The following is an 18,892-nucleotide window of genomic DNA, read 5'->3' as shown; positions in this document are numbered from 1 at the left end:
AAGGCAGCACTAAGCCAGTGGTTTGGTGATAAAGCAAGGTGAAGGACACTGGGCAACTGCAGCTTGCCCATCAAGGAGAGAGAAGCTGATCAAAAACACCTGGCTCACTCCTACATTACTACTGCTCTCTGGTTGCTGTGCCTCTCCAAATAATAATCCACACTGAGAGATGGCAAGAGAAAATATGGGGAATTGTATGAGGTATAGGAGCATGGTGTGGCCTAAGGTTTATTTGGGCTCTTTCCCACATATTTGGTATAAGTGATGAATTAAAGAAAACAGGATGTTCTTTTACTATCCCTCAAGCGAATTTTAGAACAGACTTTTTGTCGCTCCCCCTGTCCTTTGGAGGAAGAAGGAGCAAATCAAAACATGCAGCTCCGCTGTGTCGGGAAGGAAGACAGACTAGAGATTGATGGGTTGCATTTGCATCTCAGGAAATAGTTCTTCCACCACCCCTTCCTGGTCCTAGGGGGATAATTTAACTATTCTAGAAATGGACCTGCTAGCTATACTAGGAGAAAGAAGTTTTGTGCAAAACAATTTAATGAAAGACTCAAGTGAAAAAATATTTCATTAACTCAGAAGTCATGGACCACGGATTTGATTATTTTGACACTACCTGAAATTGTCAGTTATAAAAACATAATTATATCAAATTGTTTTTATTAGTGTAAAAGCAAAGTCCCTTTCGCTATCAATCATAAAACAGACTTACAAAACAGGTTATCCATTCATTCATGGAAGCATTCGAAAATTGCTTCTTCACATATACTCTAGCCATTATGTGCCATTTTGACATGATTAAAAGGGGACGTGTGTAGTAGGATAAATGACCAATTGTGAAATAACAGCAGTCAAATCTGTTGGCCACACTGACAATTTTTTACAAATCAGAGAAATATCACCTAGAAAGAGATCACTCACAATTTGCCATCTTTGAAAGAACGAACAAGAACGTTGTCCTTCTTTACTGCAATTTCATCACTGCAGTCTGGACAAACCACCTGGACAAAAACAAGGGAGATACTTAAACTATTTTATAATGGAAGGAAATACTTATGCAGAATACCTCACATTTATTTTACATTAGAGTCTACAAATTGGGTTAGCCCCATCAACAGCTGCCAGGCACAGAAATTCTCTAACTACAGAACTTGTGGGAGAGGGTCTTAGATACACATGAAAAACAGAGATTAACTTCTCACTGACTCTTCTAACCGAAAACGGATCACTCATTTCGCAAGAAGAAGCAAGAAGGATGGGATTCATACTACTCCCATCTTATTAGAAGCCTGTGTGTTTGAACATCCTATTCGTAGATGTGCATACACAAAAGGTCTTGACAGAGGACTCTTTTCTCATTTTACATAGGCTTCAAGCAAAAGAAAAAGTAGCATTCTTTGACACTGGTTTCCCTTTCTCAGTGCCTTGTAAAAAGTGTGAGACGGTGGTCTTTCTTCTTCTGTTTTTCCAAAGCTCAATATAGGATATCAGTCTTAACTGTTTCCTGGAAGACTCAGTGGAGCAATCAATGGTGATCAGAAAGAATAGCTAGTTAGTGCTTTGTCTCTAATATCCCAATTTGCTTAAGTCAACTTCCAGCCATGAGATAGCATTATGTTATCTGGCCCAGTTAAATATTTTTTTTCTATTATTTATTGATCACTTTTCTGCCCATTAAGTCCTCCTAAAACAACATAAAGTAAAACAGAGAAAATCAGATTAAAAAATAAAAGCCAACTTTGGAAACACTTTTGAAGACCAAAGATATTTTAGAATAATGGTTTGATTATCTACCCAAAACTGAATGAATGGCTCCTGCAAAGAGTTTCAATACAACAGAGGAAGTACTGTCCCATAAACTCACCACCTCAACCTCTCCGGGCCTCTCTTTCTCAGTGCCTTGTAAAAAGTCTAATCTTTGTGAACCTACTTCCAATATATATTCAAGTAATTTTTCATACTCTCAATATGTCTAGGATTCAAATACATTTTTAAAATTGAATACAAAACTGTATCTAATGGTTTTAAATTTTCAATAAAGGAGAGGAAACCTACAACAATTAAGTCACTGTTTGACTATGAAGCATCAATCATAATTATTAAGATTGTTCAGACAAATGTAGGGAATAAGCTCTGCTTAGTTTTTGTTTCACCATCTCAATTCTTTCTCTTCACGTTGTTTCTTCTTCCTAGCTCTTGGAATAGACATGACACTGATTTGACATTCTCTGTCCTCTACCTGTTACTTTCTCTCTTGCTAAGAATATAAGCGCTCTACTACATTGGAACAAGGCTATCTAGTAAAGTTCATGACACTGTTTCTAACAATTGCTAGCAGACAGAAATATATCAACCAGCATGATATTCAGAGGTACTATACCTCTGAACATGGCATTTCCACCCATGTGCTATGTTTTGTTGCTTAGCACAGAAAGAACGCCACAGCTTTTGCCTTGGTCCTATATTGATAACTTCAAAAATCCTTTAAGCAGTATCAATGACACTTACCAAAGCTGGGAACCAGAGATTTTTCTTTTTATCAACACTAACACAGTCAACGCATACCACTTTTCCTAATAGTTCATCAGTTTGTTTTCTATCATCTTCATCTTCATCACTCGAAGATGAAGAAGATTCTTCTTCTGGTCTAAAAAAGGAGAGTTTCAATGAATGAAACAATTTTTAAAACCATCTTCAAACACTCTGCTAAAAATTAAGATAATAAAAATGAGAGGAAGTTAAAACTTACATATGATTAGATCTCCTCCCTCTGTTTGATTTCTTTCCTATTACAGGCGTACCAAAATGTTCAGGGTTGGTAAGGGGGAGCTGATCTAATGTCTGTTGACGAAAACATTACATGTATTAGCATTTCAAAAATGAATCTATGAAACTGATAAGCAAAATACAAAATGTGCAGCTACTAGCAAATAAAAATTAAAACAAATTGAAAGTTGAGTGCAATCCACCTTAGTTTATATAGGTCAAAGAACAGCACTTCAACATGTACAGTGAAATTCTATAATCTACTGAGAACTAAAGCCTACTGAGTTTATAGGTAGGCATTGGGCATATGATTGCAGGTCTAATGTATTTCTCTGCTGCCAGTACTCTTGGCACCATGGAGCCCCAAGCACTTTTTTTCCAGAATAACTGTTTATCTGAGTAGCTTTCAAAGTTATAATCATCCTAATATGTTACAGTATAAAATAAAAATGGGGCAGGGATGCAAGAATCAAGCATCCTTGGGAGTGTTTTATCTTAGCATCAGGTTTCATGGCCATCAATCCTACTTCTTCAGAAGCAATAATTAGTGCAACTGAAGAAATGGCCTGATATCCAAGGATACCCTTTGTAAAGCAAATCAGTGGGTCTCAAAAATGCTGTTTGATTCCTCCCTTACCACCCACTTCCACCTCACACTTTCCATTTTCAATATGAGTGGATCATTTGAATTTTTAGGCAGCTTGCCAGTTCACTGGAAATTATGAGAATACTTTCCCAAGCATGGCCCATTTACAAGGTCAACTGTTCTCCAAAATCTCTTAACAACAGCTTGGAAACAAATGTGAAACCAGAGCTATTCCCGCTTCCTGCGCCTGCCCCACTCCATTTCACTACTTCCTCAAAACCAGGATATGCTGTTTTCAATGACACAGCAGCTGCTCCCTGCAGTAGCACTAAGAATAATCAAATGGAATTAATAAGAAAGCAAGATATGCCCAGGTTTGTAGGAGTGCAGTAGAAGAACAGCGAGGAATCCATCTTGGAGAAGCTGCAAACTGAGAGCTTCTCAGTATGGCAAATGGAAGCCAGATCTCTCCCTCTTGAAAGAAAGTATGACAGAAATCCCAAACACAACGTGAAAGGAAAGCATGACATAAATCGCATGCAGTTTGCATGTGAGATCAAAGTAAGGCTGAAATCCTATACCAGAGGGATTTATTTCTGAATAAATATGTATTGAATTGCATTCTAACACAAAGATTTCAGTTATCAGTTTGCATATTCTCTTTTTGTGAAAATACAGCAACATGAGGTATTACTACTCAGCTGAAAATTAATACACTTTTTGGAGTAAGAGTTATCATTCTGTTAAGTTACAAAGACAACAAAATGTAGGGAGATTGTAGTCCCAAGAATTAATCCATAAATTGACCTCAACTGACAACATAAGTAAACATCATATCCTTTTTCACAGGAAATCAATCAATTCTATTCATTGCTGATTATTCTGATCTGCTACACATACTGCTGCATGATTTAGCTGCAACTAGTTAGGATTTTTTTTTGTTGGATTTGCATAAGAATGACTCTATAATTTCAAAACATATTTCCATTGTTACTAAATACATTTTTTTAGTAAAAATATTAATTAAAACATGCATTGAACAAATGGCAGTCTCCGAGTTACAAAAACATGATTTACAAATGACTCACAGTTAAGAAAGGGGGGGGGGGGGTTGAGATAACAGCAAGTGAGAGAAATCTACCCCTAGGAAAGGAAATTCACTCCTGAAAGCATTATCATAGGAAAAGGTGTCTCAACTGAAGCTTTATCACCAATCCTTGTTTCCACAACAAAAACAAATATCCCAGGGACAGTAAATACGGTGAAATCTTCTGAACAGGGGCGCAGACAGCAAAATAAACACCACAGAGGTGTTAACCCTTCCCTATGCTATCCAAAGCAAAAAGATATATTTTTGGCTGGAGCTGCACTTTAAATGCACTAGTTCCAATTTACATATGAATTCAACTTAAGAATAAACCTACAGAACCTATCTTGATCATAACTTGGGGACTGCCTGTAAAATGTTACCCCTGTAGTAAATTGTCTGTTGGCTCAAGTCACAGACACATCACTATATGACTTCAACAGCAAAGTTACCTTAACCAAAATTACTGATTTGTAATAATAATAAAAATAATCATCATCATCATCATCTTTATTTATATCCCGCCCTATCTTCCCATGGGGGCTCATTTTTTTTTGTGTGGAAGAAAATCGTTACAATTGTCTATATTTACCAACAACATGCCAAATGTCAACATTAAAACCAAACAAAATCTAGAATATCTAGGGATCTACAAACAGAATACACTTCACATTTAATTACAGATACTTGCTTCACTCTCAGCAAAATGTCTCTCTCCTTTCAGGCAAAGTGAAGAGCGTCTCAGAGTCTTCTCATCTCCATCATCAAATACTGTAACCAAAAGGCAAAAGCAAATGTAGATCACTATGCTATCAGAATTTATCCCCCGCTCCCCGGGCTGTCAAAATATCTCTTATCAATAAAATTTTACATTGCATATAGAGATAAATGTATCTTGTATCAATCATTTCAATAAGAATTAACCATTTTTAAACAAAAATTGCGAGGAAATATTGTGCATACAAAGTATGAATATCAAAACCAAATATATTTAAAAGACATTCACTGTATCACTCTATTTTAGTATATGTGCTGCTGAAGCAAGTTCTGCAAACATCTAAATTCTAGCATTATGCTACATGAAAGCAACAGCTGTATAAAACTATGCAATTTTCTTAAATGTAGTTGAGGAAGGACCAGCTTTTTATTAAGCACAATGAACAAAAACAATATGAAAATTTAAAGGCATACTATTTCATTTTAAAACAAACTTTTTTCATTAACAGAAACTGAATGAATATAGTGGGAACAGTGTTTTGAAGACCTGGAACTTTTGGTTACTAGCATAGCCAATAATGACAAAGGTAATATTCAAAACAAATGCTTGGCCATGTTTGAAGGACTATAGTCCTTCTGGATGCTGCATGTGGCCGTTCATCCTCAGCTAGAGTTGCAGGAAGGAAATATAAAGAAAATGTGTGCTGGGAGTTGGCCACTACAGGCAAGGGGCACAAACATTCCTCCGAGCGTAACAAGAAAGAGAAGGACAGGATGGCCAGGGGAAGAGGCAGAAGGTGATGGTAAATGGCACAGTAGCATCTGCTGAAAACAGTGGCTCCTTCATGCCTCTCAGGGATCCAAAAAGAAGGTGCTAGATGACAGTAGTCCACGGTAGTCTACTAGCTGCTCTCATAAGCAGAGGCCTTTCTCAGTCTCTTATGGTCTGAGACAGGTTCTGCGTCACAAGTACCAAACATGATTGGAGAGTATGGGCATCAGATGTCCAAATTACGAGGGCTATCCACAAAGTAGGTTACGTTTTGGATTTTAAAAAGGACAAAGTATAGGAGAAATCATTTACCATATGCAGCTGAAAGACACATCCCAATACTACGATCTCATGTAATCCCCATTGAAATCCAGGCACGTCTCATATAGATAAATGAGTTTGAAAAGTACTGCTCCTGTAAATTCCGCACTTGTGTCCTCAGCCCTTCCCCCTTCTCGCTTCCTGCAGCATAGCCAAAACACTGCGCTGCCAGCCATGCCCCCATTGTTGGAAACGGAGGAGAGAGGAGGCAAATTTACTGGGGCAGACCTTTTCAAACTCATTTATCTATATGAGATGTGCCTAGATTTCAATGGGAATTACGTGAGATTGTAGTATTGGGATGTGTCTTTCCGCTGCATATGGTAAATGATTTCTCCTATACTTTGTCCTTTTTTAAAATCCAAAACGTAACCTACTTTGTGGATAGCCCTTGTAAATCCATAGCCTGGTTGGCAAAACACCCCTATTAATGAAGAGGGCACCTGAAAAAGCAACCTTTAGTACATCATAAAGCAAAAAGGTCACTGTTGGTGTACAAGTACAAACAAGTGCAAAAAAGAACTGTTGATGTACAAGTACGAACTTCTAAATGTACTTCCAATCTACAGAAAATGCCATGCATTAGATTTAGATTACATTTTAATTTGTACAAATTAGAACAAAATTCTCATTTGAAATGTCTAGATACATTTCTATTGGATTTACACTATTCATTTTTTAAAGATTTGCCAAATGTTTATTGTGTTATAGAAATAAAAATTACAACTAGCTGAATGATGAAAACAATTTTTTTCAGGCTTGGGGAAGCAGGGCAAGGACAAAATCCTATACATTTTAGCATAACTATCAGTGTTCATATACTGGGTCACATAGTTATGCAAGTAATTGTACAATTGTTATCAAGTCCTTGAGCTCACTCCTTGGGTAACACCACTCAATTAGATCCCTGTCCATCATTTCAAAAGTGACAGGGGACTGTGTGTTTGCCTGCAAAAGTATTGGCTGTACCTTGTTTATGCAACCTCTGAGAAAACACAATCCTTGTACAAATATTTTTACACTATCATAATGCCCCAAGTTATTCTAGCTCTAGCCATAAGCTTTTCTATAGCCTTCCTTCTTTGTTTTTCAGAAATTCTTCAGTTGTCATCTTTAAATATTTCTTCATGTTACCATCACCATGCCTATTGTCTCTTTCTTTTCAGTCACACAGCTTTAGCCCAAGAATATTCTTAAACTGTTAAACATAAGATTCAATTAAGGTAATATTTTGGGACCATAAAAGCGCTCACTAAATATAACAGCATTACACTAATTTCACTATTGTTATGGGAGAAAAAACATTTTAATGGCTTGCCATTTTTAGACCAAAGAAAAATATGTTTTTTTCCTCCTTACCTACAGTGTACCAGCTTGCATCTGTTAATTTGTTGATGACAGCCTCTTGATAAGTTCCATCCGGATTTCTAACTTCAACCACAGTTCCAACCTAAAACATAAAAGCCAATTAGATCACTTTTAAGGAGACATTAAATTAGAAAATATCAAACATTTTATTTTTAATTTAATTTAATTCAGTTCCTATTATAAGTAAGTGCTAGGGAGTGCTGTGGTTTTAGTTATGAATAGGTTTTTAATCAGTTTGAAGTGTTTTAGCTGTTTATTTTTAATACTGGTACTATTCCATTCTATTTTAATGTTTATATATGTTTAGGTTTTAAATTGTATTGCACTGATTTTACTGTAAGCCGTTTCTCTTTTGTAGAGAGAAAAGGTGGGTATAAATAAACAAAATTAACAATAGCAGCAGCAGCAATAGCATGAATGCTAGTAATTTACAAACAGCAACATAATATTTTGAACTATGCCAGAAATCAAGTATTATGCTCATTAACACTGTGTTTTTAATAGGTTGGAATGCTTAAATTATGTTCAAAAGTCAGGCTCAGTTTGAATCCAAAAATATATCCCAAAAGCAATTGTCAGATAATAATGAACTTTATTTGTAACCCGCCCTATCTCCCCAAGGGGGTTCAGGGTAGTTTCCAGTAAAGGATGGCAAACATTCAACGCCATAAAACAATGTAAAATAAATGAATATCCCCAAGAAGAAAACGCCTATAATAATTACAATAACTACGTCATTAATTTAAATAATTAAATAAAACATGTGAATCTAATTAAGCCAATGAAGTAGCAATTAATTCATTTAAAAACAGTTAAAATTAACTAAGCCATTTTTATTTATTCGCCGCCAGTAAACAAGGGTAAGGTGCCATGTTCTAGTCAACATTGCTAATCCTTGTCCTCTCCACAGGCTAGAGAAGAAAGATATGTTCTGAGTAGTTTTTTAAAGGAGAGGAGGGAAGGGGCCGTTTTTACTTCCTTAGGGAGAGAGTTCCAGAGGCGGGGAGGAGGGCGATAACGGACAAAGAGCAGGGCCTCCTCCACTGACCGCAGCACCTGGGCTGGTTTATATACAGAGATACCGTTTATCAGATAGACACACTGATAAGCCTCCTTACTACTTCCAGTAGATGGTGAACAAGAGCTGATGGTCAAAGTTCTTCAATCTGTGTTCCAAAATTCTAAACTACTATATATTGCTATTTCAATTCCTTTGCATTATAAGGAAGATTAGAGGAAAACAAACCCCCCAACCATTGCAAAAGCTGTTTTTGGAGGAAAGGAATCACTCATTTTAAAGATTTCACTTTAATATTCCATTCAAGATTCATGTTTTTCTATTAACCATTGTGTTCCTTTTTTGTTATCTCCAATCTTACACTATCCACAGAGTTCACAGGAAGGAGCAATTAATACTGGAAACAACAAAAGAAAAACTATGTTTCCTTCATGGTAAGTGCTGCAGTTGTTTTACATTTTAATGGTAAGTAAGATATATTCATTACTACTCCCCCTGCCCCCATATTTCTGTAATCTGTACCTTGAATGGTTATACAGATCACTGTCAGGACCCAGGCTACAGAGCACCAATAACCATGCGCAGAGGCCAGATTCTATCTAATATCTTTATTAAAGGAATATATAAAGTCAATAAAAACAAGTGAAGAATATAGTTCAGAAAGTAGACCTTTCAGGAAAGGTCAAATATAGTCCAGGAAAACAATGTCCAATATGTGATATTAGAGTCCAAAGTTATAATCCAATAACCGAAACACACACTTTGCCAAGCAAAGTGTGGGGAAATGACAGGGTCCTTTAGTCCAATGGAGCTTGACAACAAGGCTGGAAAACAAACTAGATTCTTGGCAAACAAGACTTGATTCGAGGCAACAAGAAGCAAGAAGCAAGAACTGGGTCCGTGGCGAGGTCCGGGGAATAAGGCAGGCTTGGAACAAGAACAAGGTCCGTGGCAAGGTCCTGGAAACAAGGAACTGGAGTAGCGTAGTCCACACACGATCTCACTCCTGAAGCTGACGAATTGACTCCGCAAGGATTTCCTTGCGGGTAAACACCTATATAGGATCTTGTTTTCCCGCCAAGGAACACTTTCCCTGGGGAACAAGAAGCGAAACCCATACTGTGTCCAGATGCATGACTCCTTAAGAATTCCCAAGGGAAGCAGGCTTAATCAGCTAATTGTCTGGCAGCGATTCTGGCGCTTCGGCGATTCGCCTCCCTAGCGCCTCTATCTCGATTATAATTATCCCGGCGAGAGAACGGGGGAGATTTCTGCTCAAGGCTTGTTTGGCTGACTTCTTGTGGGCAAACATCTTGCAGGTGCAGGGGCTCCAATTCTGGCTGAAACGGTGGGAAACCCAAGTTTTCCTCTTCGTCTGCCACAATAATACTAGGAAGGGGACTACGTGGCCCATGAGACATCACAATCACTGACGTGTTTAATTACTAACAAAACAAAACTTCTAGAGAAATATACTATTTAAATGAAATCAAGTGACCACACCAAGTAATGATTTGTTTAAGACGATTTTAATGCAATATGGAAGCTCCTGAGATCAAGGAGTAGAGAGAACCAAGACTGGCAACTGAGACTATCTGCTAGTGCAAGCTCTTTTTTCAGAAAGTGGATTGCTGAGATGGAGATTTCTCTGTCAGTACACCAATTCCACAGATGAAGCGTATGGTGAAGCAGGCTCCATAATTTCATCTCATCCTGCTTCTTCAGGCAGTAGACCACTGTGGTGTTGTTGGGAGATTAAATGAATAACCTTGTGCAAGGTTCACTACACAAAAGACACAAGGCACAAGAGTGGCTTCTCAAACAGGCAGGGGGAAATCTCTCTTTCAAGATCCCACCGCTGCCACCATTAAATGTGGGACACCCAGCCCAAAGTCCCTTTACATTTAGGCTAAGGGAATCTTTTCTTAATATCCCACACCTTTGCCACGCCTTTTTAATATGGGATCTCTCAAATCCCACTATGACAGGGGGCAATCCTTCTTTCAGGATCCCAGCCACTGCCAGCTATAACACTTGAGTCTGTGCGTGTGTATGTATGAGAGAATGTGACACTGAGGTAAAGTATGTGAGATGAATCTTCCACTGACTCTAAGTAGAGCAATTCACACTCAGGAACACTGTCTTTATTAAAAACAAAGAATTATTTATTTATGGTTTCTTTAGTCCAAAAAGCGTAATTTGTTGCATAGTTTTACTTCTTCAGTTTCATTTGTACAAAATACAGACAATATCTTTCATTCTTTAACATCTACAACTTGACTGAAACTTTGTCTCTACAGTATTCCTTTTCCTCAGCTCTTTCTCACTGGAAACCTAAACCTAATTTACTTCAGACATCTTATTTCTAATACACAGGCTAGAAACTAAACTGAACACACAGAAGTCTTTTTTCTAGCTCCCCTTGCTAGAATCTGAACATACAAACGTCTTCTTCCTAGCTCACCGGTTAGAGAACTTTACTAACTAACTTTCAGACTTCTTTCTAGCTCAATGGCTAGAGAACTTCCATAACTGACCCCTCAGACTCACACAAATCTTTCCACTAGTTTCCCTCACTAGAAACATGAACAAAACTGAACTCTTTTTAAAACATACCCTCCTTTTCTCATCCAGCTAGCTCCACCCCTTTCATGCTAGCTTCGAAATGGTTACATTTCTACAGAAGCAGCTACGTTACCATGGTGACAGATAGCCAATCATCAGTAGCTAACTCCTGCCCACCTTTATCTCTGAATCAACATTAAATAACACAGACAAAAATCACCAATAAAATAAGGCTTTCCGTTACACCTTGCCTCTCAGGATAGGTTTGAAAGTTCAAAACACTTTCTTTAGAGCCAGTATTTCAAGATCATTGATGTGGAGAATGCTCTTCTCAGATGTCCAGAGCGTCCCCTTACAGGCAGTCTCTCCATGCGCATTTCCTCACCCTTCCACTGAAGTGCCCGTGTTGACCCATACTGTGGGTTGAGGAGGCAGGAACTGCATGTCTGCCTCACATTGCTTGGATTGAGCCACCACTCCAGAGGCCAAGGAATATTCTTCAGTATGGTGAGACATAGTCAAGGATGTTTGAGAAGCAGACAGAAGCAGGTGAAGAACCATAAGTAGAGATGGCACATCCTGAGCCTCATGTGTGGGATTACTGCCATGGTGTAAGTCATGAAACCAAGGAACACTTAAAAGCAACAGTTGATTTTGCCATTTTATATAAGAGACACCATGAACTGATGGAACTAACACGGTACTGGTGGAATTCTGCAGAAGGACATTCAACTATTTTAACTTCAAATGCTGCAGCTGCTTCAACATCTTGAAGCAGTCTATCATAAGTTGAATTTATGGAAATTGGTACCGAAGTTTTGTCCTTTGGTAACAATTTTATCAAAACAGCTTGAACAGCTTCACCTGAATCCAGTTTTCATCTTCTTTTTCTTATGTCACTTCTTGGAAGAATGCTTAAAGGTAGAGAGAAGGGCCTCCAGATTGAGAGACCAACTCAGTGTTGAGGCTCCACCTCGACTGTTCAACCTAAAGCTAAAGCAGTCTTGTACTGATAAATGAACCAGAGACTGTAGGAACTACTGAAGATTGAGGAAGTAGCTGTATGTGACTAGCATTGGAGGCTTGTCCAAAGCAAACAGAGCCTGATCATAAAGAAGCCTCTTAAGCCTAGAAGAGCTGGTTTTTATGTGCATGTGGAGTAAACACTTTACAGTAATTACAGGACCTCACATTATGACCTTCTCCAAGGTAAAACAGACAGCACAAATCACGGCAACAGTGGACGAAAAGGAACTGAGGATTTGAGGAGTAATCAAACTGTCACATGAATTGGTGAGGAGGAGCTGCCATCAAAACACTTATACAACAGCTGTAGAAGGTTCTAAATGCACTATGCAGGCATAGTGAACTCATTTGTGTGAATCACAAATAGGAATGAAACTTACATGTGGACATTATGCAAACAGAAATACAGTATGACCCCCTTATCCACAGAGTCAATCTCCACGGTTTCACATATGCACATCCAAAAATATCCCCCTTCCCCCCCTCAAAAAAGAGAATGTTTGTAGACCTTTCTGGGTCATACCAAAATCATGCAACAGAAGAGTGAGGTCAGAAATGCTTTGATGCACCTTTAAACATTGTGCACTGTCTTTCAGATAACAAACAGTACATAACTATCCTGATCAACATATACATTATGCCAGAGAAAGTACTTTTTCCTCTGTTTTACCCAACCAACTTATACTATGTGTAAATAACAGTCTAGCTTGCTAGAATACTAAATAATGTATTGTGCAACAGTAATTTTGATTATGAATATAGTTTCATATAAATATTCAAATACATTACCTTTAAAGCACCTTTTATGTGATCATCTTGAACTTCCACAGTGGATGAATCATGTTTGAAAGTTACCTAGAATACAGAGTTCAAAGAAAAATTAGCACAATTTATTTATTTATTTACTACAACATTTATATCCCGCCCTTCTCACCCAACAGGGGACTCAGGGCAGCTTACAACAAAACACACATATAAAAACTGTACAGTACATTATAAATCAGATTAAAATTATTAGCTTACATCAACATTCATAAGCACATTCTAAAATACAGGTGGGCGTGTTCACCCAAGCATTGCTGTCATATTTCTGATCTTGAGTGTCACGTGTCCACAAAAGCTGCAGACTACGCCACTGACTGTCAAATAACTATATGAATTTCATAAATAACACTATATTTCAATACAGGTGGTATTTTGAAGAAGATACCACAAAGCAATTGCATATACATATTGACTATGTTGGAGATTAACTTTTCTAAATATACTCTTTAATAGCAATTGGTTGATAACACCAACTTATTTTCTTATGATAAACATCTCTAACAGATACCCCCAAGCTTGCTCTTGCCTAGACCATATGAAATCCTGAGTGTGGCTTCCAAGAAATCTATGCGAATACCACCTAAAAGAATAGCTATAACAAGGTGGAATCAAACTGAACTTCCCCCCTCCTTTCACAGAAACTGAAACATATATGTTACTTTCTGAGAATAGGCAGAATGTATATCTGTGTATATATGACAGTATATAATAAAATAGTCTAGAAAATCCAAAGAATGCATAATTATTATCCCAGACTATGTCTATATCCTGAGGTTCCAATAATTAGGAGGGCTTAAGTGGAATGTGGATGCCAACTCTGCATGTTCGAAGTATACTGCTGGTCATGAGTTGGAAAGTAGCTGCACGCAATAACATCCTGCGGAAACTGACTGGCAGCGCATGGGGTGCAGACCCACAAGTAGTAAGAACATCAGCCCTGGCCTTGTCTTTCTCAACTGCAGAGTATGCCTGTCCTGTTTGGCACAAGTCTGCCCATGCAAAGCAGGTGGACATAGCACTGAATGAAACATGCAGAATCATCACGGGGTGCCTTAAACCTACACCTGTTGATAAACTCTACAAGTTAGCTGGCATTGCCCCTCCTGATGTGCGACGGGAAGTTGCTGCTAATGGTGAGAGAGAAAAAAGGTCGAACATTGTGAAAGCCACCCACTGCATGACTATCAGCCTCCTCCCACCAGACTCAAATCAAGGAAGGGCTTCATGAGAACCACCACTCCTCTTGATGTTCCTCCAGCAGCAGCAAGGGTGTCTCTCTGGGCAGCTAAACCTGGCAATTCTAACTGGATGGCCCCCCAAGAGGGTCTTCCTCCAGGGGCAAACCAAGAATGGGCAACTTGGAAGTCCCTGAACAGACTCAGAAGCGGAGTGGGCAGATCTAAAGAGAACTTGGCATGGTGGCACTACCTGGAGGAATCCTCCACCTTGTGTGACTGTGGAGCTGAACAAACAACTCAGCATATGTATGCTTGCCCACAATGCCCTGCCTCATGTACGGAGGAGGAGTTGTTTAAAGCTACAGACAATGCAGTTGCTGTTGCCCGCTTTTGGTCCAAAACTATTTAGTTGCTTGTGATTTCTTTCTTTTTTAAATTTTATTTTTATTTCCATTATTTGAAATGTACAATGCTTTTGACACGAAATAAATAAATAAATGAGTTGGAAAATCCAGGTCACCACGAAGTGATAGGAGGGACTTCCAAACTGACTCAAATTAGCTGACAGTCAACAAAGAACCTTCATTCTCTCAATCTAAAGTGATATGGATGGGAAACCATGCCTGTCAAAACTATTATTAATGTCCTCATACTTTGATTAATACAGTTACATATATTTTAAAAAGAGATTACTGCATCGATCACACTGATTAACTGATTCATGCTTTCACTCTCCCTAATCGTGATTACAGTTCAGGCAACACTTGTGAGGAAATGCAAATAGTGCCAGTATAGACAGTTCACTAAGTATTATAAATTAAAGTATACAAAAGAATTGCCCAGAATAAAAGATTGGTCATGTCTTTCTGAAATTAATGGGCTCTGGGCAAGAGCACTGATGGTTGCTATTATACAAAACTGAGTGCACTTACAATCAATAAATTATTTCCCATAATCTTTTCCACATTTTTTCTTCCTTTCCAATATCTTTATATCTGTTGTACAGTTAAACATACAAGGTATAATTAAACTATTTTTATATTTTATAGTTACAATTTTTTAAATAAAAAAAATTGATGCTCTGCTGGTGCTGCTACACCTAATCACATGATACCTAATTATAAATCATTGCATCACCAACAAATTTATTAGAAGGGGAGTGATTCTGGTCACTCACTACTATGGAAGGAACTCCTCAATTTACTGTCTCTAAAGAAATCTACACTTTGAGATCCACACATTCAAGAGCTTTGCATATATGTATGGGTGGGAAGCATGTGGTTCTCTAAGTTTGCTGAACTACAGAACCACCATATTTCACCATTTGCTTTATTGGCTGAAATTGAGGGGTGTAACAAGCCAACATTTCAAGGGTTGTCCATTCCCCACCTGGTTAGACTCAATAATGCATATATATGTACATACCTTCACTTTAACTAGTCTTTTAGTTGTCTTGATCTTGGCCTCACAGAAGGCTCCTCGATATTTTGCACTCACATCAGTACCCACTGTTAAATAGGGAGGCTCATCAAGGGCCTACAAGAGAAAAAAGAATCAATACATATCTTATCAATCTCCAAAATATATTTTTATATATGCATGCACTCATACAGTGAATCTTGTAAAAGGAGGAAATATCTGATTGACCTTCCTAATGTTAACTTAAATACGAAAAACCTATTTCTGGTTCAGGTTACTACCAGATCTGCAACCATAACAAGTAGAGATAAACAAACTACTAATTTTTATCAAGCTAAAACAATTCAGATACACATATGGAAAAATAATTAATGCGCATTCATGAGAGGAATTCTCAGATTACTCACGATTAAACCTAACACATTTTGAAGATAGATTATCATAATCTCTTTTAAATGAAAAGTGATAACTTTATTCGAAACAAATATTTGGATCCAAGAATGCTAATTTATTCAATTTTCCAGGTGCTATTCAATGATGACCACTTAATATCATCAGGAACTAAGCAAATGTTGGTAGGAAACTGCATGCTTTTGTGATGGGTGGTTTGTTACCTTTGTAATAATAATAATAATAAGAAGAAGAAGAAGAAGAAGAAGAAGAAGAACTTTATTTATAACCTACCCTCCTCAAACAGAAAATGGCAAACAATGCAGTAATAAAAATAAACAAACCAAATTGAAAACAATAAATAAAACAGCATTAATAGAAACCTATAATGACTAATGTAAACTGTTTCCTATCCGAGAAAATAATTGCAAATAATAAAATCCTCAGATGGACTGCCCCAAAGCTCAAATGTAGACATTTTAGAAGAAGAAGAAAAGGAAATTACCACCCCTGGCTACACCTCATATCGGAAGTCACAAAGTATGACAACACATCAGAATCTATTTGGAGTCTCTGTAAGTTGTAGATTCTGCAGTAGTTGCTCGTACTTTATAGAACACAAGTCCCTGAGAATCACTAGGATCCATTCATTTTTACAAAGCAATTTGATTACAACAACCAGATCACACTATTGCTGAGGTCATCATCATTCCAGAATCGCAGAAGCAAAAGTAATGATATACCAGGCTAAAGATATATTTAATTAGGCATGAGAATTCTATTGCGCCAAATTGCTATGTGTGTGTGTAAAGAAATCCTTGCAAAGAAGTTTCTGGTATGATGAAGTGGAGATACTACTGGGCTCTATTCAGATGTTAATATTTTTGAGAGAGGGAATCAAGTGAATTGTTCTGGCACAGTTGGCTTTTAAAAATGTGTTTATCAAGTGGGAAATGGTATCTATTATGTGAAAAGCCTTTCTAAAATCTTTTATTTTTCTTCTGGTTTCATGATTGTGTAAAGGACTAAGAAAATACAACAAATATTTCACAAATAATCAAAGCAATTAGAAAGAATGTAGAGCATAATTTAATCAAAGGGAGCAATTCTGAACACTGAGAATGTTAACCACCAGGAAACTTGGAGGTCCCTGCTGATGGAAATGATCAGTTGGTGTAAAGAAACTTCTTACACTTTTAACATGCCAGGAATTTTATCTGCAAACAGAATTCCTCCCTCACCAGCCACATTTAAATTATAGGGTTTATGTCAAGAACCAAATGCTGTCACACCTGGTCCTACTCTCTGGAGAGCCAAGAACAAACCTGTACCACTCTTGTCCATGACAGCCCTTGAGATATTTAAAGATTATCCTGTAAGTCTTCATTTGGGTTTGTGGCAGAAATGTAGAAATCTGTACTAACTGAATTTCAATTTATAAATTCCTGCTCAGTTTTCTAGTTTATCCAAGTTCTTTTAAATTTTGTTCCTATCGTCCACTGTCAACCAGCATAGTTCTGTGTCTTCTGTAAATTTTATAAGGACTCCCTTTTATCAGACGGTTTGCTGAAATCCAGAAAAACATATACAATATTCTTACCATCTAATAAACTATTGTTTTATTTTAACCTCTCCCTTGAGTTTGCTTTATAGACCAATTGTTTTATTCAGATATTTCCTGTTTTTATTCTTTTACAGAATTTGTGTGTGGTTATGCTTTTTGCAACTTTTCCATCACATTTGGTAGGTGTCTTTTCTATTTCTAGTCATGGTATCCCAGCCATGTTTTTCTTGAACTTGTTCAAATTTGTTTTGCTCTTTTAAATCCTATGTCTGTTTTTGACTACAGGCTTTTTTACCCTGTCCCACAATTGTGAACACTAGCATTCTGCTTTCACTCTTTTCTACTTTGATTCCAGCGTTTAACTCCTCCCTGTTGGTTAGAATCATGTCAAGGATTGCTGATCCTCTTGTTTCTTCCTCTATCTTCTGAAATAGGAAATTATTTGCAAAACACATCAGGAATTGATGAACAGGCCAGGTTTAGCAAAGTTAATCCCCCAGCAGATTTTAGGGTAGCCAAAGTCCCTCATAACTACAAATTCTTGCATCTTTGGGATTTCTGAGATTTTCACCCATCACCTGTTTCTGGCTTGATAGTCTGTAGCAGACACCTACCACATGTTATTTTCATTTCTTTATCCGTCTAGTGTTTCAACTGGTTTATTCTGATCCCTTTCATGGATTTCTGTGCTAGTGAATTTGTTATATCCTATACTGCAATTATGAGAGTAATCCCGCCAGGTTTCTATTGTATCTATAAAATTACTGTTTATTTACCTCCCTGAACTAGGACTTCAAGTTCATCTTGTTTATGTCTCAAACTCTGTGCACTGCTGTATAGACATCTGACACCTTGTTTGTTCTCAAATATTACTCTGTTATCAGTTTTACACTGGATCCCTTTCTCTCCCTCAACTTCCCCAAGTTCTAAACACAAGGAGTACACATCCTTGCGTTTAGAACTTGCATTTGCGCTGATACTTGCGGCATCATCTCCAACCCCCAAGGGTTAGTCTAAAGCCCACTTGATCTTGATATCTGAAAGTAAACTTAAACTTCAGTCTGAAAAATGCAAGCGCATTATCTCTAAATCAATGTAACAACTATCCAGGTATTAGCAGTCATATAAGAGACACGGTGTATAATAAAAAACCCTATCATATTGTCAGGGGTTAGAAATCTTTTGTTGTCATAGGATGGCATACATATGAGATATTAACTCAAATATGACTGAGTGCAGATGAGATCTTTCATTTCTACAATGCCTTTTTTTGCTCACAGATCT

At 37.5% G+C, this 18,892-nt stretch overlaps 1 protein-coding gene across 4 annotated transcripts in view; it reads right to left on the bottom strand.

Moving 5' to 3' along the window:
* The window catches only part of arid4b (AT-rich interaction domain 4B), a 110,448-nt gene that overhangs the window by 43,891 nt on the left and 47,665 nt on the right, over positions 1 to 18,892 (bottom strand). For all 4 annotated transcript variants that reach the window (XM_062975349.1, XM_062975354.1, XM_062975362.1 and 1 more), the window contains exons 3-9: positions 15,661 to 15,771; positions 13,022 to 13,087; positions 7,615 to 7,705; positions 5,137 to 5,216; positions 2,756 to 2,847; positions 2,515 to 2,653; positions 928 to 1,007 (exon numbers count right to left, since the gene is read on the bottom strand). In XM_062975349.1, coding sequence (XP_062831419.1) covers positions 928 to 1,007; positions 2,515 to 2,653; positions 2,756 to 2,847; positions 5,137 to 5,216; positions 7,615 to 7,705; positions 13,022 to 13,087; positions 15,661 to 15,771 — 659 coding nt within the window. The remainder of the gene's footprint in view (positions 1 to 927; positions 1,008 to 2,514; positions 2,654 to 2,755; positions 2,848 to 5,136; positions 5,217 to 7,614; positions 7,706 to 13,021; positions 13,088 to 15,660; positions 15,772 to 18,892) is intronic.

Source organism: Anolis carolinensis, chromosome 1, assembly GCF_035594765.1.
Source record: "Anolis carolinensis isolate JA03-04 chromosome 1, rAnoCar3.1.pri, whole genome shotgun sequence".
In the NCBI taxonomy this organism is placed as follows: Eukaryota; Metazoa; Chordata; class Lepidosauria; order Squamata; family Dactyloidae; genus Anolis; species Anolis carolinensis.
This window is presented reverse-complemented; position numbering and strand designations above follow the sequence as displayed.